Genomic DNA, 22,099 nt, shown 5'->3' on the forward strand with positions numbered 1-22,099 from the left:
CATTATAAACACTTATGCTTTATTGTTCTAAATAAAGAATTTTACACACTCTCAAAAAAAAAATTCTCTTCCTATATTTCAGCATGTTTCTTGTGTCTCCTTCATGGACTTCATCCACCCACACTTTAATACTGTTGGTGTTCCCTAGAAGTCCATTGTCAGCCTATCTCTCCTTCCCTACTTGGATAATGGCAACCACCTTCAGTTTTCTTTACCATCACATCACCCCTTCGTTCATGGCAATCACCTACCTCCCCCACCCCCAACCTTTCCTCCTCCTGGATTCTTTATCTCAGTTGATACTCAGTCATCTAAGCTAGAAACTTTAAAATTATCCTGGCTGATGCTCTTTCTCTCTACAGGACTGACTGACTTTGGATACTGATCAATCAAGTCTTCCCATTCTAGGTGATTGTTTCCTCCTCCCCTTCCCCATTATCCCTACCCTAGTTCAGTCCTCATCCTCTCCTCACCAGAAGCATTGTCAGCACCTCTTTCCTAATTAGTCTCCCTGCCTCCATACAACCACAATAATCTGTCTAAAACAGGAACCTGGCTCCTCTGCTTAGAATTACTATTACCAGCTATAGATATTCTCAAACTTGGGTAAAGTGTCAGACACGAGTCGATTAAATTATTCTATTACTTAAACAAAAGGAGGCATAAATTCCTAATGTTTACAGATCTTATACGACTATAGAAAACAAACTTACAAATTACATAGTTGTAGATGTTAACACTTAATGTGATGAATGAGCTTGTTTTGCTGAGACTCTAACTCTCTACAAACATGGGACAGGACTCTGTCAGAAGGCGGTCACCCACACGGACGCGGACTGTGCAATTAATTTTCCTTTTAGCTTACCACAGAAATAGAAATATAGTACTTTAGAATACTTGAAAAGAACTCAGCCTCGCTCCCTCAAGCTCTGTCGCAGCCCGTTTGACTCCAGAGGCCCACCTGCCTCCCTCCACGCCGCCGCTAGGTGGCAAGCGGCTCACTGACGCCCACCACCGCTAGACCCAGCCCAGTCGCCGGGATCGAGTGACGTCACCCATCCCCGACGATGATTGGCTATTCCGCCGATGACCGGGGGGGAGGAGCCAGCGGAGAACCGAAAGCGTTGGGTACGGCGAGCGCACAGGGTCCTGAAACGTTGCGTGCGCACTCAGGGCCCCGCACCGCTTTAGAGGCTGGTTGCAGGTCCTCCTCCCGCCTGAGGGGGCAGACCCGATTCCTACGTGATGCGGGCGGTACCTGCCTAGAGGGGTCACACTGAGGGGCGGACTCACGTCGAGAGGAGGGGTCACAATGACTGGTGGAGTCACTCTGAGAGGTGGGGTCTCACTGGGTAGGAGGAACACACAAAGGAGGGGTGTCGCCCTGAGGGATTCTGGTACACACTGATGGTGGCAGTGCCATACTGAGGAGAGGTCTCACTGAAAAAGAGAGGGGTCTCCGAGGGGAACAGCTCCTTGAGGGGCGGGGTTTTGCCAAGGGGTGGGATCTTGCGCAAAGAGGGGCTTCCCTACAGGTCGAGGCTTCTCTTTTGAGAGAGAGGGGCATTTGGACGAAATAGTAAGAGTAAGGTACAGGCTGGGTGGTCACTTGACAGAGGCTCTGGAATCTGAACTTTTTTCAAGGGAGGCGGGATGGAGTGAGAAGGAGTCGGGGCCACACCCGGAATGGGCTGGCCAAGGGCTCACTACAGCTCCGGGGCATCACAACCGCCCGAGAAGGTAGAAAGTGTCAGGGAGTCCAGAGGTTTAAGGTGTAAAGGTCGAGAACTGGGAAATGGGCAGGCTGGGCCAGGGCAGAGGCTGGGAAGGCGGGTAGGTTGCTGGGCTACCTCCGACTGTAGCTGGGCCAGAGTGGTCTACTTTTCTGCCCTGCCGGTCCTTGGAGCCCAGGAATCTGGCGGCTTCCGGAGCCAGACCCTCAACCGACAGTGACCTGAGGGAGGGAGGGGAGAAAGGATTCCCAGGGCAGCTAAAAGACATTTGAGCTGCGCGTACGCACAATCAGCCCTGAATTCCCTTCAGTTATTCAGCTCAGGCCTGAACTTATTTGACCCCGACGTCGCAGACCCACTCGCCTAGGGCTTCGGGTTGCGGGGTGCGCACCTGAGGGGGCGTGGCCGCTGCCCGGAGGCCGGGCTCGAAGGAGTTAAGCAGAGGCCCGGCTCAGCCCCGCCCCGGCAGGCCGCGGAGCCTGAGCCCCAGCGGCGAAGCTGAGCAGCCGCCGCCCGCCCGCCTCCGCCTGTGGGGAGCCCGCCCGCCTGCCCGCCGGCGCCCGGGAGCGCCACCGCCACCGCCCGGCCCAGGCCCAGGCCCTGTCCCAGGCCCTGCGCGGAGCGGAGCGGAGCGGCGTCCACCCGGGCCCAGCAAGCCGGCGCGGCGGGGGCGGGCCCAGGATCTTCGGCGTATCTTCCATTCTCCTGGGCGGGAGCGGGAGCCCCTGCGCCCCTGATCGGGCTGGGCCCGCTCCCATGGCGAGCGCGGCCTGCCCGGGCCCCGGGGACCCTGCCATGTGAGGCAGGCCCCGGGCTGGGGGCCCGGCCATGGCCGGGGAACGGCCCCCACTACGGGGCCCAGGGCCCGGGCCCGGAGAGGCGCCGGGGGAGGGTCCTCCGGGGCCCGGGGGCGCGGGCGGAGGCCCGGGCCGGGGCCGCCCCTCCTCCTACCGGGCTCTCCGCAGCGCCGTGTCCAGCCTGGCGCGCGTGGACGATTTCCACTGCGCCGAGAAGATCGGGGCCGGCTTCTTCTCTGAGGTCTACAAGGTAGGACCAGCAGAGAGGGCAGAGGGGCGGGACCGAGACTTCGACGCCAGGCTGAAACTAGGGGGCCCGGACCCTGGCGACCCGCCCGACCTGCGCGGGACTCGCCATCCCCTGCTGCCCCCAGGTTCGGCACCGACAGTCAGGGCAAGTCATGGTGCTGAAAATGAACAGGCTCCCCAGTAACCGGGGAAACACGCTGCGGGAGGTGCAGCTGATGAACCGGCTCCGGCACCCCAACATTCTAAGGTGAGCGGCCCCAGCCGCTTGCTGGGAAGCTTGCTGGGGGATAGGGGAAAGATCCCGCGGGAAAAGTGGGAACTGTGGAGCGGCCGGGGCTCTTACAGCCTACACTGCTATCTTTCCCATCCTCTTCCAGGTTCATGGGGGTCTGTGTGCACCAAGGGCAGCTGCACGCTCTTACAGAGGTGAGGATGGGCCAGGAAGGGGGGGACTCCACCACAACCACCACCAAGGGGAGAGAGAGTCAGCGGCCTGGTGCATCTACAGAGGAGTAATGAGAGGCAACAGGACCCGGGGGAGGCTTCCCTGAACTTCCCTTCAGGCAAACCACAAATAAAAGGCCTCAGCTGGTGCCAGTCCTCTTTATCCTTTAGAAGGGTGCTGTCCAACAGATCTTTCTGCAGTGATAAAAATGTTCTGTAGCTGTGCTGTCCAAAACCATAGCCACTAGCCACATGTGGCTAAGGAGCACTGGAAATGTGGCTAGTGTGACAGGAACGGAATGTTTAATTTTATTTAAACTTAATAATTTAAATTTAAATAGGTGCACCTGTGTGGGACATGCTAGCCTTAGGATATGAATGGGGGACCCTAGGGCACAGACTCACCCTCTTGACCTTTGTGATCCTCCTGAGTGTCCCCAGGCTTATAAGTGGGAGACCTAGAGAACAGACTGAAACTTTGATATCCATTCCCCTTCTCCTACCCCTATGTCCCAGTATATGAATGGGGGGACCCTGGAACAGCTGCTCAGCTCCCCCGAACCCCTATCCTGGCCTGTCAGGCTCCGCCTGGCTTTGGACATCGCCCGCGGCCTGCGGTACCTGCATGCCAAAGGTGTATTCCACCGAGACCTCACATCCAAGGTAGGCTGGCCAGGTGGGTGGAGGCATGAAAGGGGATTTGAGATTAGATTGTAACTAGCCCGTGGGTATTGGAATGCGGATAATAGACAGCATTAGGATGTTGGGGCAGCAAGACACTGGAGAATGGGGGACTGGGGTGAGGGGAGTGCTCTGAGGGACTGGGTACCATGCTGTGTTTGGAGTGACGGATGATGTTGCAAGATTGGTGTGTGTTGGAAAACTGGGAGATCAGAGAGGGTTGGGGTTATTCTGGAGTGACGGGTCCTTGGGGTGCATTTTGGGAGATCAGAGAACAGAAGGTAATGGGTATGTGGGGATGCTATATGTATATGTCAGAACTGTCTGATCCGGCGGGAAGACCGAGGCTTCACAGCTGTTGTGGGCGACTTTGGGCTGGCTGAAAAGATTCCTGTGTATAGGTGAGGTGAATGCCCCATCCCCCTAAATCTCCCAGATGCCCCTTATCTAAGTGAAGCCCACAGGGACATTTCCCCTGGGATAGCGAGGGGGCTGACCTCATCCCCTTTTGTTTGGGGAGGGTGTCTGAGTAGGATGTTCCTGACCACTCTGCCCCTGCCCCTGCAGGGAAGGGGCAAGGAAGGAGCCGTTGGCTGTGGTGGGTTCCCCATACTGGATGGCTCCAGAGGTGTTGCGGGGTGAGCTGTATGATGAGAAGGTAAGATATCAACCCTTCAGATCCCCAAGGCCTTCCAGAGACCCTTGAGATACTCTTATAAGGCTCCATCCCAAGTTCCTCAGCAACCCTACCAGATAATTCAGAAGACCCCCAAGATCCCCTTTACCCCTCACACCCCTTCCAACACATGAAAACTGTCAAGACTCCCCCAAATTCTGACGTATTCTGACAAAATTCTTACATGAAACTGTCAATGCCTCCCCCTGACACTCGCTCCTACCCCTAGGCCGACGTCTTTGCCTTTGGGATTGTCCTCTGTGAGCTCATCGCACGAGTACCTGCGGACCCTGACTACCTACCCCGTACTGAGGTGAATGATGCGTCCAGGTTTAAAAGGAGGAACTCCAGACTAGGCACATCATAACCAGGGAGGGTTCCCTGGAGGTTGAGGTCCTGACTGGGGGACAGCAGGAGAACTTGAGGAAGGCTGACCTGGAGGCCCCTCCTCTCTGTCCCCACAGGACTTCGGCCTGGATGTGCCTGCTTTCCGAACCCTGGTAGGGGATGACTGCCCACTGCCCTTCCTGCTCCTGGCCATCCACTGCTGCAGTGTAAGAGCCTCACTCCCTCCCTGCCCCCACCCCCACCCACCATCTGACAAGGGCAGCCGGCCCAGATGACAGGAGGAAACTCAGGGACCCTCTTCTGGAGCACTGAGTGAAGCTGCCCGTCTCTCCCCATCAGATGGAACCTAGCACTCGTGCTCCCTTCACTGAAATCACCCAGCACCTGGAATGGATCCTGGAGCAGCTGCCTGAGCCAGCCCCCCTCCTCAGGGCTCCCCTGGCACACAGTCAGGGTAAGTGAGCACAACTGGGGTCCTTTTGCCTCTCTCTTCCTTAGAACTCAGAATCACCCGGGGAGACTAAGTGTTTTTATTAGTTGAGGAGCCTGGGGGCGGGAGTGGGGTGAGAGGATATCTCAGAGAAGATAGTTTTCTAATTCTAGAGCCTGAGGGAGGGGAACAAGGAAAGAAGAGGTAAAGGGGGCTGGAGGGGACATCTCCCCCTTTCCAAAGCACCCTGTGGGACTCCCTTTTCTCAGCTCTAGTTCCACCAGCCTCCTGGTGAATGAGACCCTCAGGGAACTATGATCAATGCTGAGAACAGTGACCACAGACTTCTCTGTCTACAGGGTCTGTTCTAAGAGGGGGCCCCTCTGCCACACTTCCCAGGCCAGACCCTCGGCTCTCCCGAAGCCGGTCAGACCTCTTCCTGCCCCCATCGCCAGAATCGCCCCCCAACTGGGGGGACAATCTGACTCGAGTCAACCCCTTTTCACTACGGGAAGACCTCAGAGGTGGCAAGATCAAGCTCCTGGACACACCCAGCAAGCCAGTTGCCCCCCTACCCCTTGTACCACCATCACCAGTGCCCTCCACCCAGCTGCCCTTGGTGACCACTCCAGAGACCTTGGTCCAGCCTGGGACACCTGCCCGCCGCTGCCGCTCACTACCATCATCCCCTGAACTTCCCCGACGTATGGAAACAGCACTGCCAGGTCCTGGCCCTCCTGCTGTGGGCCCCTCGGCTGAAGAGAAGATGGAGTGTGAGGGCAGTAGCCCTGAGCCAGAAGCCCCGGGGCCAGCTCCCCAGCTGCCCCTGGCCGTGGCCACAGACAACTTCATCAGCACTTGTTCCTCAGCCTCCCAGCCCTGGTCCCCTAGATCAGGAGCCCCCCTTAACAACAACCCCCCAGCCGTGGTGGTGAACTCCCCACAAGGCTGGGCTGGGGAGCCCTGGAACCGGGCCCAGCATAGCCTGCCCCGTGCAGCAGCCCTGGAGCGGACAGAACCCTCGCCGCCCCCGTCAGCCCCCCGGGAGTCCGAGGAGGGGCTGCCCTGCCCTGGCTGCTGCCTCAGCCCCTTCAGCTTTGGCTTCCTGTCCATGTGCCCCCGCCCCACACCAGCTGTGGCCCGCTACCGCAACCTGAACTGCGAGGCGGGCAGTCTCCTCTGCCACCGGGGGCACCATGCCAAGCCACCCACAACCAGCCTGCAGCTGCCTGGGGCACGCTCTTAGCAGTGGGGCCTGTGGTCTCCGGCCTCCACCCTTGGCCTTCAGGATGCCCTGTGAGGACAGAGAGCACATGCTGGACTGTGCCAGCCCCGGATGGGCTGAGCAGCTCTTCTCCCTGTAGAGGGGAACCTCGGCATGGACCTGAGGAACAGAACATTTCCTTTGCATCCCCTGAGCTTGCTCTCCCGTGGGGATCACTGAACCAGACAAAGCGTTGCCGACACACGAGACTAACACGTGCAAATTATTTAAAAATATTTCAATAAAACTGCCTGGCTGGCTCCGGGCTGCCCCTATCCGCTCAGCCCGTGCGCCCTCCCCACCCATTCCACTATGGGAGGTTTTGGGGGAGGCCAAAATCTCTTCTAGAAGCTGCTTCACACTTTCCCTGGGAACAGTCCAGTTTCTGGGACAGGATCTCTATTGGCAGCAGGCTTGCCTAGAAATGTTGGGCATGGATCAGCCCTTGGCCAGGCACTGTCCAGGCAGAGTGAGGACACGCTGGAGGGCGGTGGATCTTAGGACCTGCAGGCTACAGCTTAGGCTCTTGTTGGCGTGAGTATCTGGAGGATTAAAGCATCAGGGAGCTCCACAGTTGACTGTCCCTAAGAACCTCATCCAGCTCAGCCCATCTCCTCCCCAACTCCCTGGACAGCCACATAGCCAGCCTCCCCTGCCCAGCACCCCCTTACATAAGCACAGCCTGGAGGCTGTGGACATGGCTGTCACTTACAGGAACAAGTTTTCCCCCTGGCCTCTGGGCCCCTGCCCTGAGACCCTCTGCCCCCGGACTCCCACGCCTCAGTCCCATCCCCGACACTTACCCAGCTCAGTGCAAAGAGCGGTCCGCATCTGGATACCTGAAAGCTTCCAGCTCACAGATGGAGGGAAGAGAAGAATAACAGTCCTCTACCTTCAGACTTGCCTGCCACTCGCCATCTACCTTGGTACATCTTTGGCTTTGACTATAATACCTAAAGGGTGGTGATGTAGCACTGGGATAAGTTCTGGCCCCCTCCTATCCCATCCTCCCTTCTCTTGCCCTGCACAAACCTAACCCAAGTCCTAACTCACCCTGCCTACCTAAAGCCGTGTGTGGGATGGTTCAGGTACAGGTGTCTGGACCCCAACCCGAAGAGGCTAGAGGACCAGGGAGGGGGAAATGTCACCCAAGGTCCTAAAGATGGAAACTCCAGTTAGGTAACTCCCTGTTTCAGGGTCCCTGGGGTTGATTCTCAAAGTTACCCCATTGCTTCCTTTCTCACTTCCCTAGGGCAACTCTGGTATACCAAGTGGCCTTGACTAAAAAAGTACAACCTCAGTTTGGGTAGCCTTGTCTGGACTGAGAAGTTAGAAGGCCGGGGTTCTTTACCAGCTGTGAAGCCCTAGCTAAATCCTCAACTTAGCCCCCTGAGAGAAAGATGACATAGGTCCCAAACTGGTAATTTTTTTTTTTTTTTTAAATCACGTGCCAGGGACGGCTAGGTACTGGGGATAGAATAGAAAGCAAGCCTGCCTGTTATTAATCAAATAGAAGAAGTGGACAAATGGGCAATTATAACATTGATTTGTGAAAAAGTTTTGAGAGTAGGACCTGGAGGGAGATCTCATTACTGTGTCTTTATGAAGGGATTATAGAGGATTTTTGTTGCCCAAAAGTCCTAACAAACTTACCCATTGTATCTTGTACCATCACTCCACTGCCAGAACTGATTTCTGAAGTCAATCCAGTATGATTCAGCTGAACCACCTTGTGCCAACACCTTACGTAAGCTTCTGGCATAATAAGACTGAAGGGAGATTCGGAGAGACCAGAGGTGTGTGAGGAGTGATGGGAAATATTGGAATAGGAGGAGGGAGGGGGTGTCGGGAGGAGGGCACCTGGGCTGATGGAAGAAAATGAACACTAGAGAGGCTATGAGCTTTGGCAAGAGGACTGTGCCTGACCTTGGTGCATGACATCGGCTCATCGGTGACCATCCCCGCATCCTTCAAGTGCCACCCTGCAGATGCAGGCTGACCCTTCAGTTCACGTGCGTGCATGCGCGCAGGCACACGCACACACACATGCTGGGTAAGAATTTCTGCCAGCCTTTGAAGAAGAGTCATTCTGTGGGCTGTTCTGGTCACAAGGAACCAATCCCTACAATCCAGCCCACCAGGTATGGAACCTGTCTGCCTGAGAGGCCATGAGAGTCAAAGAACCTGTTCAGCAGCCCAGAGCTGACCAGAAAGCTGAGATGAGAAACAGGTTAACGTAAAGATGGCTCGTTAAGTTTCAACTCTCACGCCAACCCTAATCAGTTAATAGGGCCATTTGGAGCACTGTGCTGAGAAGCTGCATTGGAAAAGGGACGCACGCCCTGTGTGCACTGCCATCCCTGATTGATGACACGTGTCCCTTTACCCAACAATACCCATACCGTCTTTGAATAGGGGTTTTCTTACTCCATATGAATAAGACTTGTCGCTGATTTTGGCCAGTTCAGAGGACAGAGATTTACAATGCCTTTGGCTGTCCTCCCAATTTCTCTTGGTAATTGAGATGTAAAAGCACCTCCTCTCATTCGGTATCCATCCCAAGGGACAGCAGGAATCTAAAAAGAAGAAAGAGTGTGACAGCACTGCCCAGACCCAGGAGGGAGATCTCAACACTTGGGATGAAAGTGAATACTCAGCAATCTGGTTGCTAACAATGTTCCCTGGGGTCGAACCTCAGTGCCTTCACTGACTTCTGGTCCTTAATCTTTGCAATCTTTCTTTCTTGCCTTCCCTGGAAATGCCATATCTGTGCATACTTAGTAAAAATCCTTTAACATTCAACAACTTTACTCCTTAAAATATAGGAGGCTTATTTGAAAAGGACTGGTGGTACTATCCCCAATTTCTGAACAATTGCCGTTTACTCCCCCATTTTGGCTAACTTCACCTGGGCCCCCGATAAACAAGTGTTCAATAGGCCTCCCATTCATCTCATTGGCTCCCTAAAGCATTTCTCACTGCATATTCAAACTTTCCCACACTCCTCAAGCGGCTAGCCACCACCTTCCCCTCCACTCTTCCACAAGTAGACAACCTTGCTGCCTGCTTTGCTGAAATTCAGACACTTGACGTGTGAACTCTCTCCATTTTCCTCCTCTCCACCTAAAAATGTGTCTCTTCTCTGTTCCTCTTTTCCTGACTATCTGTCAGAAATAAACCTCCTCTTTCTTTAACATCCCGCACCCCAGTCTATGCTCCTGATCCCAACCCACCTCCCTCCGTTGCTTCGTCCCATCTGTCCTACCTCCATCACTCAAAAGTCATTCCTTCTCCTCCAGCTCCCTCTCTTCTGTCTACGTTTTCTCATCCCCACCCAGCTACCGCCTTAGGTTACTGTCTAACAGCAACTTAAAGGAATAAAAAGAAGTCGGTGTGGCCAAATGGACGAGGGCGAGGGGACAAGCAGCATGCTGAAAGGTAGGCAGGGGCCTTGGAGGCCAGGTTGAGGATTTTTTTATTTTTATATTATGAGCAAGAGAAAGTCAATGTAGGGTTTTACACTGAAGCATTTTGTACTCTGGTTGTATCCCAAGTGCCTGGGTACAGTGCTAGACATATAGTATGTATTCCGTAACTTTTGATGTAATTAATTAAGTGAAATGACATGATCTTAACTGGGATGACATGATCAGATTTTTGTTTTTAAAGGATTACTCTGGCTGCAACATGAAAAGTGGATTTGGAGGGGGGATGTTTAGGAAAAACATTCAGCAAGCTGTTGCAGTTATCCTTGCAAGACATGAAGATGGAGAAAAATGCAAATGGATAGATTTGTTGATCAAAAATAGAGGGTGTTCCTCTCTGACAGAGGAGGGCATCTGCTGAGAGTGAGAGAGAGGGTAGTAGGGTACAGAGAGCCAGCCGACCACTGCAGATTTGCCAAGGCAGGCAGTGCTGGGGCCCCAGCTGAAGCTGAGACTAGAGATTTGTGGCACCAAGCAGAATGACTGCACAGCTTGTCACCCCTGGGTGCAGGCATGTGCATTCATCCAGGACAATGGAGCCGAGGAGTGAGCGGGTTGGCTGAAGTGACGGGCCCCCAAATCCAAGATGGGTAGAGAGAGAAGTGAAGACAGGTGATGGCTGATGGGAAGGGAGGAAACAGGGGAGCCAGCAGGTTGGAGGCCTCCGTGAGGTTGAAGAAGAAGTGTGTGGAAAGCCTATAGAGGGCCAGCCGTGGTCAGAGTGAAGACCCGAAGCCATCCTTTCAGCGGAAGAGCAGCTTGGGATGCTGAGGTCTAGGGTTCAGCTGTGGGGAAGGAGGGGGCAGCACTGTCATGGAACTGAGCCTTGTAGAGAATGAGAAGGTTAAAGAAATGAGGGCTGGGGGTGTCTGCACATAACCTCTCTGTTTTAAGCCTTGGGGGAGTAGCCAGATGCCCCTGAGCTAGACAGAGCCTAACCTCTAGACAACCAGTCCATAGACATTCCAGTCCCGTTGGGCTGGGGACCCTGCCTCAACTTCAGCCAACTTTGGCAGACCTTCTATGTGTCCCCCTCCCTCATCCCCACACACGGGCTGGACTCCTCCTTTCAAAAGGGATGAGCATTCCACCCTAATTCCCTGTCCTACAACATCCCTGCCCACCTCATTGCGAGAGCTTCAGCTGCCTTGCCCCAGCCCCAGACTGTACCTCATCCATCAGTAATTCTTAATCTTTTGGGGAATCTCAGATGTAGAGAGAATTAATTAAAGCTACAGGTCCTCTTTTTAGAAAAACATGCGAACAATCAATTTCACATCCAAATTCAGGGGGTTCCCAGATCCTTGACACTGATGTCAAGCCAGGTGAGCCCTGAGTTTGCTGCTTTGGACAGTCATTTGCACTGCTGGCTACCACCCTCTTCTCCCCTACAGGATCAGCCTTAGAGCTGGGTGAGCCCTCCCTAAAACCAGTATGCAGCTAGATCCTTCGCCCTGTTGGCCCAGGCTGCACAGGTCATGTCAGCCAGCACTCTGGTTCATTACCCCTTTCCTGAACAACTCAGTGGCTTCCTAATAGATAGATAGACCCCTCACTTCAATCCATCCTTCATGGCAGGTCCTACCATCTCCCTTTTCCCAGAGCAGATACCTGGTGAGGGGCATGTGAAGAAGGGCTTCAGTGTGTCCTGCACGCTGCTCAGCCTCTGCTCCAAGTTCATCCTTTGTATCTCCTTATTTCTCAAGGCCTCTTTTGTCTTCTCCCCATCTGACTGGCAGGCCTGCAACTGCTCTTTGGTAGCCTGGCCAACCTTCTGTTCCACCTGTAGTCTTTCCTGACTCTGGGCCAGCTCCGTCCTGGACCCCTGCAAATCCTCTTCCCTCTGCCCCAGCTGGGTTATCTTTTGGCGCAGCTGCTGCCTCAGGGTGCTGTTAGTGGCTTCCAGAACCCTGTTCATCTGCTGGAGCTGCTGAGACACCTGGAAATCTGTTTGGCCATAAAGAGAGATTTGGAGGACATCTTCAGCCATGCTCTGGTGCCCTGAGGCTTCAGCATCAGTCCTTTTGCTGCTTCTTGCAACTTTCTGCATAACAGGCTGGAATGGAATATAAGATCTGACTGCCTGAAGCTTAAGGAGGTACTGGTTTAGGTGAGGACAATTTAGGAAGTCACGGCACTCTGAAACAGACCTGGCTGGAAGCCAGACGAAAGCTGAGGATGTGGTGGTAGTGATTCCGGGCCCTGCTAGGCAGGGCAGCTGTTGGGGAGAGTGGGGGAGAACGTTGTCTGGGGGAAATGGGAAATGGGGGGCAGCCATACTCACAGTGCACTCCCAGGCAGATGGCAGCCACCCCTAACAGCAGGCAGGTGAGGAGCAGGCCCAGGAGGAGGTACTGCACGTAGGATGCTTGGCCTTAGGGAGACAGTGGGTTGGGGGGCCGTGAGCCCCACGAAAGTTGATAGACTGAGGGGGTGTGGGTGGAGGAGATTCACGGGAAGGAGCATCCCGCAGAGGACTTGGAGCACGCGTGGTGGTTTCTGTCTGGCAGAGTTTCCGCAGGTGGTGGAGGTAAGGTGTTCCCGAATAAGGGCTGGGGATTGTTACCGGTAAGGACTGAGGGGCACTACCTGGTAGGACGGGGAACTAAATCTCAGACGGAGACCGGAGAGGTGGGTACGTGAATGGGGACCATAGTAAGGGGGAAGGGGGCAGACGATCTGGGTCGATGCGTCGGAAAGATCTCTCTAAGGATGAGGGTGAAAGCGGCAGGGGAGGGTGTCACGGGGCTGCCCGGGCTGACCGGAGGGCTGCGCCCCGGGCTCAATCCGTGGGCCAGACCTGCACACCGCGGGGCCCAGCACCACCTCCCGCGGGGACCGGTGCCAGCACCTGACTCCGCGACCACCCCGGGGGGCCTGGTGGGGGAGGGCTGCCCAGCCCGAGGCCGCGCCCCGCCCCCACTCGCTGGCCCGAGAGGAGCTGGGCAGCGGGTGGCGCGCGCGGGGCGGGGAGGACCAGGTACTTACAGGGGAGAATCCGCCCGGCAGCTGGTGACGTCACGGGGCTCCAGGCGGCAGTTGGCTGCTCCGACTGGACCCCTGCGGAAGGGATCGACTCAAGTTTGAAGGTGGGAAAGCCAGGAAATACCCCTTCTCCCCACCCTACTCACCCCCTCCACCGCGCCGAGACCCCAGTCTGTCCTAAGGTGCCTTCTGCCACTGCTCTGGGACACCCTTAGCGCTCTCCGGAGTTCCGTATCTCCCCTGGGACTCTCGTGTCCCTCCTGGGTCTTACCTTATCCTTTCCCTGGGGACCCTCTATCGCCCTCCTGGGTCTCCCTTTATCTTTTACTCTGGGGGCCCTCGTCTGCCTGCCAAAACCCTCTCCCCGGGAGTGCTCTCCCCCCTCCCCCCTCCCCTCTCTTCTCTCTCCCGGGACTTCCCATTTCCCACGCGCGCTCAGCTCCCCAACAGGGCTGCCCTGATCCCTCCGTGGAGCCCTAGCTCCCCACCGGGATCTCCACCTTACCCGCTGGGAGCTTTATTCTTCCTTAGCTCCCATAATTGGTGCTCATTCTCTTCCTGAGAATCCCCAGCCTTTCTCCAAGGGTATTGTCCTCCCAAGAATGCTGTGGACTCCCCAGCGCAAGACACAGTCCCCCATAAACACACATCCCCTGGGCTCTCCAGACCTGCTTTGTCCCCTAATCCAGCGGAAGCCAAGCTTGAGGGTCCTCCTGGGCCTGGGGGCACTTGAACATTCTCATAGGTGAGTTCTCCGTCTTCATCAGCCTCTGGGTCTGGAGAGGAGAGAAAAGGTGGCGTCAGGATTGGGGTCTCTGGGGTGGGAGTGGGATCTTCAAGGAGGATGGAGATGCAGAATCAAGGAGACACCTTACCCACCCTTACCTTGTCCTAGGCGGCTGGAGATGCTCTTCTTCAGGGGAGCCTTCACAAATCGCAGGTCTGCATAGGTGATGGCCTCAGCCATGGTCCTGAGCACCTCTGCTCCCACTCGCCTCCCTCCTCTTCCACCGGCTCCAGGCTTTCTTGCCACTCTCCCCTCTGTCCCTTCACACTCTTAGGCTCTGTGTTCCCTGCGTGACTGCACAGCTTAGTGCTTTGCCCTGTGACTTCCAGTCACAAAAGAGGAAGATGTGACCCAGTCTCAGACAGATGGGTTCAGTGAAGCAGACGGCATCCCTGAGCCCCAGCCGGAGGGGCAGGGGAGGGGAACCTGAGGTCCAGAGCATGGGGTTCAGGGCTGGGGGGTGTCACAGAACCAATACTCAGGCCTGTCCCTGTGTCTTGCCTGTGCTCCTCCTTCATGCATCCCAGACCCACCTTGACAGTGCTGGGCTCCGAATGCCCACCCTCATCAACTACCCTGATTTGCTCCAAGCTTCTTTCCTGGCTGCCCAGTCCATGGGCTTTCTGTGTGCAGTCAGAGCTCTTTTGTGCTCAACTGACCAAAGAGGATCTCCCTAATCGTTGCTCCAGGGTGGGGCTTCATCCTCCCCATCAGATTGAGGGGTCCTAGTGTGGAGCCCTACCTCCTCCTCATCCTGAGGTTCCCAGTAGATATGAGTTCCCAGAAGGGGGGTCCCTGACTTGGTGGGACTTTTCTCTCCATCAGTTTGGGGGCTTTCAGGGTGGGCCCGGCTCCCCTTCTACTGTAGTGCTACAGAGCTGCTGAGAATCCCACACACAGAGACGTTCTCAGTCCAAAGCCTTTCCTGGGAATGAGGCAATGCTTTGGAGGATGCAGAGCATCTGGGACCAAACTGACTGTCCTGTGTAAACACCCCCAGACTCTCGCTTCACAGCCTTTCCCTGGCCTCCTCCACCTTTGTTGCCCTAATGATCACACCTGTGGCCAGTCAGCCTCCTCCTTGTCCCATCCTGCCTTCTGGCAGACTGACGTGACCCCTGTGTTCCAGTATCTGAGCCAAACCCAGCAAGCTGAGTCCAAGAGGCAGAAGCTCTGGGAAAGCCCGGGCTGAGGGTGAGGGTGAGGGACACCACAGTTTGTGTGCCTCTGGAAAAACCTTCAGCACTGACTATTCATGCACCTTGTTGGGGGTCAGGGAGCAGATGAGCAAAGGACTTGCATGGGGATGAAGATGGACTGCAGCTTCTCAGAGGGGAGGCAAAGAGCAGGGCTGGGTTCTGAGCGGGCAGACTCTGGACCAGCCAAGGTTTTGCTTTCTTCTTGGTTCGGTTTTGGCTTCTCTTATACTTTCCTAGTAAAATTCTTTCGTTAACAAGTCCCTCAGGTGGACCTAGAGTCTGTCATACAGAGTGAAGTAAGTCAGAAAGAGAAAAACCAATACCATATGCTAACACATATACATGGAATCTAAAAAAAAAAATGGTTCTGAAGAACCTAGGGGCAGGACAGGAATAAAGACGCAGACGTAGAGAATGGACTTGAGGACACGGGGAAGAGGAATGGTAAGCTGGGACGAAGTGAGAGAGTGGCATGGACATATATACACTACCAAATGTAAAATGGATAGCTAGTGGGAAGCAGCCGCATAGCACAGAGAGATCAGCTCGGTGCTTTGTGACCACCTAGAGGGGTGGGATAGGGAGGGTGGGAGGGAGGCGCAAGAGGGAGGAGATATGGGGACATATGTATAGGTATAGCTGATTCACTTTGTTATACAGCAGAAACTAACTGTCCCTTTACTCCCAGCCCCAGTGAAAAAGGGGGCATTTGTGGAGGAAGACCAGGGACTGAGAGGCCTGGCTGATGGAGGAGAGGAAACGGGGGGAGGGTGTGCGTGCTTAGCAGAGGTGCAGAGGGCTCCCTAAAGTTCTTTTTATCAGAATGTGATCCCCCAAGGGCTCACTGCGGGTGAGAAGAGGCTGGGGCAAGACAAGGTATGGAGGTGGGAAAAACCCACCCTGAGTCGGTGACATCCTCCCCCTCAGAACCCTTCCCCCAACCCGCAGCTGCAGGGGGGAAAAAGGAAGGAGAAAGAGGTCCTCCCCCCATGCTAGCAGCTCATAGTGTACGGTTAGTGGTGTGTGGAGGGGTGATAGGCCTATGGGTCTGATGAGAGCTCTGCCCAACAGTGCCACCCAGCCTGCCCAGAAAAAGTGCCCACTGACACAGAAGAACACATTTGTCACCTGAGAAACGTGTCGGGGGGAGAGGCAGACATCCACATGGGTGTGAGTGTGCAAGCATGCACCCGCATCCCCAGGTCTCTGCAGTCTGTTGGGGCATCTGTGAGAAGCGAGCATCTCTGCCCAAGCCTGCCTGGAGGGTTAAGCATGGAGGATTCTGGGGCCTGAAGGGTGCATGTGATGGCTGTGGTTTTCTTCCATGGCGGGAAATGACAGGTCATTTTCATAAGTCTTAAAAGGTCATGGGGACAGAGTCCATAAGTACATCCTTTTGAAGGCTCACTCTTTCCTAGGGTGTCCCTGCAGCTGTTAACCGTCCCTGCTTGATTAAAGTTTGCAACACCCCAGCCCCCTCTCCCAGACAGTGAGAGTGGCGTGTGCTGGTGACTCCCTGGGGGCCTCAGGGGCCTGTGAGAGTGAGTGGGAGTGCATAGAGCAGCTGGTGGCAGGAGTGAGGGGGCGTGGTCAGGGTACTGGTACCTGTGGCGCACAGGGCATGGGGCGTAGGACAGCGTGTGTGTGAATCAATTGCAGGAACACTTGCAGGAATTCTGTAAACTGGAGATAATGTACCAGTTTTCAGAACCCATGTGCAACAGGGCCTGGATGCCAGGTAAAATGCCAAAACCCATCTTCAAATGAGTATGTGCTCAAAAAAGGAATCAATGGGCATGCTGCCTAACTTGACCCTTGGGGAGGCTTTAGGAGGGAGGGTGCCCAAATGGGACTGGATGAGCTAAACTGCACGCCCACAATGCCTTGGATGTCTTAGGCCAGCCGGTCTGTGTTTCTGTCCTCTTTAGCTCTTTTGGTGATGGATACACATCTCCTTATGACACTCTGCATTCCCTCAGTCCTAGACCATCGTGTGGCCTTCTTTTGTGAAGAAGATATGAGAGCAGAGTACGTCTCCTTCCCCATGTGTGCCACATGGGGTCTTTGCGATATTGACATGTACATTTCCTTTGGAGGCTGGACATCAGAAAGGACAGCTGTAACTCTGAGCTGCACCTCACCTACCCAAATGTCAGGAATGCCTGGGGCCTTCTCAGAGCTGAGGGGCCAGTGCTGTACATTTCAGCTTTTCCAGGATCATAATTTCATCTGAGATCCTAGAGGACAAACACCAAAGCCCATTTCTTGCCCTCTCCTGACCCCTCCATGCTTATTTCAGGGAGTGGTTCTACAGTAAACAAGAGGAGGGAGCCCAGCTATGAGGGCCTCGGGAAAGAATGTGTCGTGTGGAAAGGGGCTCATCTAGGGACTTCCCTGGTGGTCCAGTGGCTAAGACTCCACACTCCTGATGCAGGAGACCCAGGTTCGATCCCTGGTCACGGAACTAGATCCCTCATGCTGCAAGTAATACCTGGTGCAGTGAAGTAAATTTTTTTTTTTTAAAAAGGGGCTCATCTATATAAACTTTCGTGAAGTCCAGCCAACATCAGGAAGTCAAGGAAGTCTCCTGAGACTCTGAAAGTCAGGTTCTGTCCATCTTCATTACCTTAACCCACTGACTGACTCCAGGAGGTCCTAATCTACAGATAGCGTGTGACAGGCAGAAAAATGGCCTCCCCCAAATGTTCACAATCTAATCCTCAGAACCCGTGGACAGGATAGGTTACTTTACCTGATAAAATTGTTAACGTGATTAAGTTAAGGACCTTTAGATGGGGAAATCATCCTGTTTTATCCCGGGAGGCCAATCTAATCACAAGTCTTTGGAAGGATGAAGCTTTCAGGGCCATGGGAAGAAAGAGGTGCAACCATGGAAGGAGGGGCAGAGAGATATGACATGAGAAGAACTCCACCTGCAGATGCTGGCTCTGGAGCTAGAGGGAGGGAACCGCGAGCTGATGAACTCAGGCAGCCTCTAGAAGCTGGAAGAGACGAAGGAACACATCCTCACCTAGAGCCCCCAGAAAGGAACCAGCCCTGCTGACACCTTGACTTTAATCCAGTGAAATATGTGTCATACCTCTTACCAACAGAACTGTAAGATAAGAAACTTGTATTTTGTAAGCCGCTAAATTTGTGGTAATTTGTGATGGCAGCAAGAGATAAGTTTCCTGAACTGTGGAGGAAGCATGATGTAATGGAAAGAACATGGCATAGATAAAGAAGCCAGCCCTGCCACAGTGTGTGACTTTGGGCAAGTCACAATTTCCTATCTGTAAAATATGGGATTTTCTAGATGATATCTGACATCACTCAAGGGGTTCATGGCTGGAGACATAGTAGGTGTTAATTTTAGCAAAAGCATCGCTAGAAGTCTGTTGAAATAGCTTCAGAGTCAGGAGGGAGGACTGTGGGCCATCTGACAGCACTATTAAGGGGATTCGTGCAGCTCTTTGATCACTGAAGGCAGAGTGCCAATAGGTCTCCAGTGAGTGCCCTAGGCCTCTGCTTGGCCCTGTCTTGAATGGTGACACAGAAAGCACATTCATATATGCTGATGGCACAGAGCTCTAAAGAAAAGCAAATAGGGCTTCCCTGGTGGCGCAGTGGTTGAGAGTCCGCCTGCTGATGCAGGGGACACGGGTTCGTGCCCCCGTCCGGGAGGATCCCACATGCCGCGGGGCGGCTGGGCCCGTGAGCCATGGCCGCTGAGCCTGCGCGTCCGGAGCCTGTGCTCTACAACGGGAGAAGCCACAGCAGTGAGAGGCCCGCGTACCGCAAAAAAAAAAAAAAAAAAGAAAAGCAAATACACCAAAAGGCAAACTCATGATTCAAACATTGCAGCAGAGCAAAATGATGGCTCCAACCACAGACTGAAATATAATAAAGATAAATAAAACAGCTAGAATCTGTTGAAAAATGAAACTTGGGGCTCAAAAAATAAATTACATAAGCATAGGTTGGAGGCAGTCCTGGCTTAAAAATAGTTTATGTATAAATGTCTGAGAGGAGAGACAGTTATCAGTCGTTTTGGAGCTAGAAGGATCTTAGTTTGACCCACTTATTTTACAAATTAGGAAACTACACTCAGTGGGCTATAAGTTCATTATGAATTAACCGTATGACTAGGAGGGTTGGTGACAAAAGGCTGTCCCATAGGACTACAGCTTCTTTACCAAATATGCCAGACATTGTGCCGGCCACACCTACAGCCTCTTCTAAGGGGGGCCAAACCCCTGCTGATGAGGCAGCCCTAGACCCCCAAAATTGTGTTATGTGACCTCCAACCCCTCTGACCTCAGCTGACTGAGATAACCAAGTGTACAGCAAACTCAAGGCTGGCCTGTTCAGAGACCAGCCAGTGGCCTCTGGGGTGGCCTGGCCTGGAAATCAGAGAGGATGTGAGCTTATCAAATTTTCGTTCTCAGGAATTTCAGTGGGAGAACATGGAGATGAGCACTCAGGTAGCAGTGGGAGCAGAAGCGAAAGGATGCAGAGAGAGAGTCCATGTGGTGCCCGGAGCCTCCCACGCTTAGCAGTTGTGCCTGGCTCCGACCCTCTCACACACTTGGGGCAGGGGGATTATCCTGGCAGGTAAGCCAGCCTGACGATCACGGGGAGATGGGGTTGCTGCTACCTATCGCGAGCAGGGGGAGCGGGCCTGCACGCAGGAGAGTCGTGGGCACCCCTTGGTGCTTCGTGCCCAGTGATACGTTATCCACATATGGGCAACAGTGACCACCCCAGCCTGAAAAGGACACAGTTGTCGGAGCTCCGACCCCTTGGAAATGAAGGTCTGGGTTACCCACCAGACAAGCCATCTAGACCAGCATCAAGTGCTGCTTGAGAGCGAGGGGGAGTCTAGAATGGATGGAGAGAAGGAAGAATCTCCGCTGCAGCCTTAGCGCCAGCTACAGTAGTGTAGCTTATCCCACTAACCCTCCTAGTGTAAGGTTTTCTTCCTCTCTTTCCTCCTCCACTTTTAAGAAATTGTGACCTTGGAGAAGCAGTGACAGCATGACCTAAGGAGGGGCATGAGTGGATCTGAGTGATGCAGGCAGAAGCACACAGAGCCTCAGCCATCCCTGACCCCCTGGTCTTTCCACTTGGTGTGCTTCAGCCTGGCTTCCAACTGCCAGCATCTTTGCAGCTTTTCTTTGGCAGGCAGTGAGAAAGTGCTGGAAATCAGTACCTCGCACCAGAGCAGCTCAACCGATGACTGGTGGGAACTGGTGTACCCCCTAGCAACCTCACCCTGGGGGGCTAACTGAGGGCACATGGTCTACACTGGCTCTCAGCATTTCCCAATGGCTTTGAGCCCCAGTTTTCCACCATGGACGTAAAGTGGTACCTCCTTATTACTTTAAATTGCATGTCCCTGACTCCTAGTGAATTTTAACATACTTTCATGTTTGTTAACCAGTTGGATTTGCTCTTCTTTTGATGTTAGATCATTTGTATTCTTTTTCTCCCCCCAGAATTTTATTTTGAAAATTCGAAGCCTAGAGGAAACTTGGAAGAATAATACAATGAATACTTACATGTCCTTCATCTAGTATGCCAGTCAAGGCTCAAACTGTTCTCACCACATAAAAGAAATGACAATTATGTGACATGATAGCGGTGTTAGCTAACCATGGTGGTAAGCATAATGCAGCATATAAATGTATCACATCAACACATTGTACACCTTACACTTACACAATGTTATTATATCTCAATAAAAAATGGTGCAGAGAAATAGACCATTAGGGTATGTGTACACATATACGTACATGCACATAATTTTTTTTCAATTCAGAGATTTGTTACAGGAAATTGCCCTTACCCAATTAATGCACTTATAAGAACTAGTTAAACGGTCTGTGAAAGGTCATTATCTTTGCTTCTGATGCTGGAGTTTGGAGTCTGCAGGGCAGGCAGCTGGGGAGGCAAGGCGAATGGAAAGTGGGAGGGCAGGGATAAGCCAGACCCATGAAGACAGCCTGGAAGCCCAGTCAGTCTCTCACTACCTCCAGCTGTGATGCTGTGAGTGTCCTGCAAGAGAAGCTGTGCCCTCCCTGACCAGGTGCCACTGCTCTGGAACAAAAGCCCAGCTGGTACACAGTCCCAGCCCAGCTTCCTCTCTCAGTAAGGACGGCCTCCTGTTCCAGGACCATTTCTTATTATATCATCCTTTCTCCAATGAATTGAATTGCCATGTTCCCTTATACACAAACACCTAGTTTGGGATTCCTGTTTACCTATTGATTCCCTTTTACTTATTGATTTAAGTGGTCTTAGAGCATGTTCTGATGTTTGGTAAGGCAAATTTCTCTTTTTCTTTTAAAATATTTGTCCTTGACTCTTCTTTGAGATACAAATTGGAACTATCTTAATGGTATACTTTAATTTTGGAAGCATTGACATTTTTTTCTGATATTTTATCTTCCCTTCCAAGGGAAGGGAAGAGGGAGGGTTGAGGGAGTTCCCCGGTGATCTAGTGGTTAGGATTCAGCACTTTCACCGCCAAAGAGATGGTTGCATTTTCTGTTTGTCCCACTTTTGCTTTGTATCTTTTAATTATATTATATAACTTTCTTAATATGAGTACATATGAAGTCTTTTTTTTTTTTTTTTTTTTTTTGCGGTACGCGGGCCTCTCACTGTTGTGGCCTCTCCCGTTGCGGAGCACAGGCTCCGGACGCACAGGCTCAGCGGCCATGGCTCACGGGCCCAAGCCGCTCCGCGGCATGTGCCATCTTTCCGGACTGGGGCACGAACCCGTGTCCCCTGCATCGGCAGGCGGACTCTCAACCACTGCGCCACCTGGGAAGCTCTCTTGTTTGTCCTACTTTTGCTTTGTATCTTTTAATTATATTGTATAACTTTCTTCATATGAGTACATATGAAGTCAATTCTTGACTAAATTTACATACTATAAAAATTCCAGTCATAAAAAAAAATGTCCTGGGAATGTAATGTACAGCATGGTGACTATAGTTAATAATATTGTATTGTA

The 22,099-nt window shown here is 53.3% G+C and overlaps 2 protein-coding genes and 1 long non-coding RNA gene across 4 annotated transcripts; 2 read left to right on the forward strand and 1 right to left on the reverse strand.

Moving 5' to 3' along the window:
* Positions 1–1,148: 1,148 nt before the first annotated feature.
* Positions 1,149–6,882, forward strand: TESK1 (testis associated actin remodelling kinase 1). Of its 2 annotated transcripts, XM_004271403.4 has the most exons (10): positions 1,149–2,780; positions 2,905–3,026; positions 3,157–3,205; positions 3,740–3,886; positions 4,223–4,305; positions 4,472–4,562; positions 4,810–4,893; positions 5,045–5,134; positions 5,268–5,382; positions 5,718–6,882. In XM_004271403.4, the coding sequence occupies exons 1-10, from the start codon at positions 2,562–2,564 to the stop codon at positions 6,602–6,604; spliced, it is 1,887 nt and encodes a 628-aa protein (XP_004271451.1). In that variant the 5' UTR covers positions 1,149–2,561; the 3' UTR covers positions 6,605–6,882. The 2 variants fall into 2 exon arrangements, with proteins under 2 accessions (XP_004271451.1, XP_033286966.1); XM_033431075.2 differs by lacking the exons at positions 1,149–2,780; positions 2,905–3,026; positions 3,157–3,205; positions 4,223–4,305 and having other exon boundaries at positions 3,747–3,886.
* On the reverse strand, positions 6,820–14,272 carry CD72 (CD72 molecule). The gene is made up of 9 exons (XM_012533612.3): positions 13,978–14,272; positions 13,761–13,868; positions 13,096–13,167; positions 12,392–12,481; positions 11,719–12,054; positions 9,050–9,198; positions 8,276–8,391; positions 7,426–7,575; positions 6,820–7,164 (listed from the first exon to the last, which is right to left on the reverse strand). The coding sequence occupies exons 1-8, from the start codon at positions 14,057–14,059 to the stop codon at positions 7,431–7,433; spliced, it is 1,098 nt and encodes a 365-aa protein (XP_012389066.1). The 5' UTR covers positions 14,060–14,272; the 3' UTR covers positions 6,820–7,164; positions 7,426–7,430.
* Positions 13,116–22,099, forward strand: LOC125964594 (uncharacterized). The gene is made up of 3 exons (XR_007477742.1): positions 13,116–13,196; positions 19,527–19,692; positions 20,577–22,099. It is a non-coding gene; the product is annotated as an uncharacterized LOC125964594 (long non-coding RNA).

Source organism: Orcinus orca, chromosome 6, assembly GCF_937001465.1.
Source record: "Orcinus orca chromosome 6, mOrcOrc1.1, whole genome shotgun sequence".
NCBI classification, from domain to species: domain Eukaryota; kingdom Metazoa; phylum Chordata; class Mammalia; order Artiodactyla; family Delphinidae; genus Orcinus; species Orcinus orca.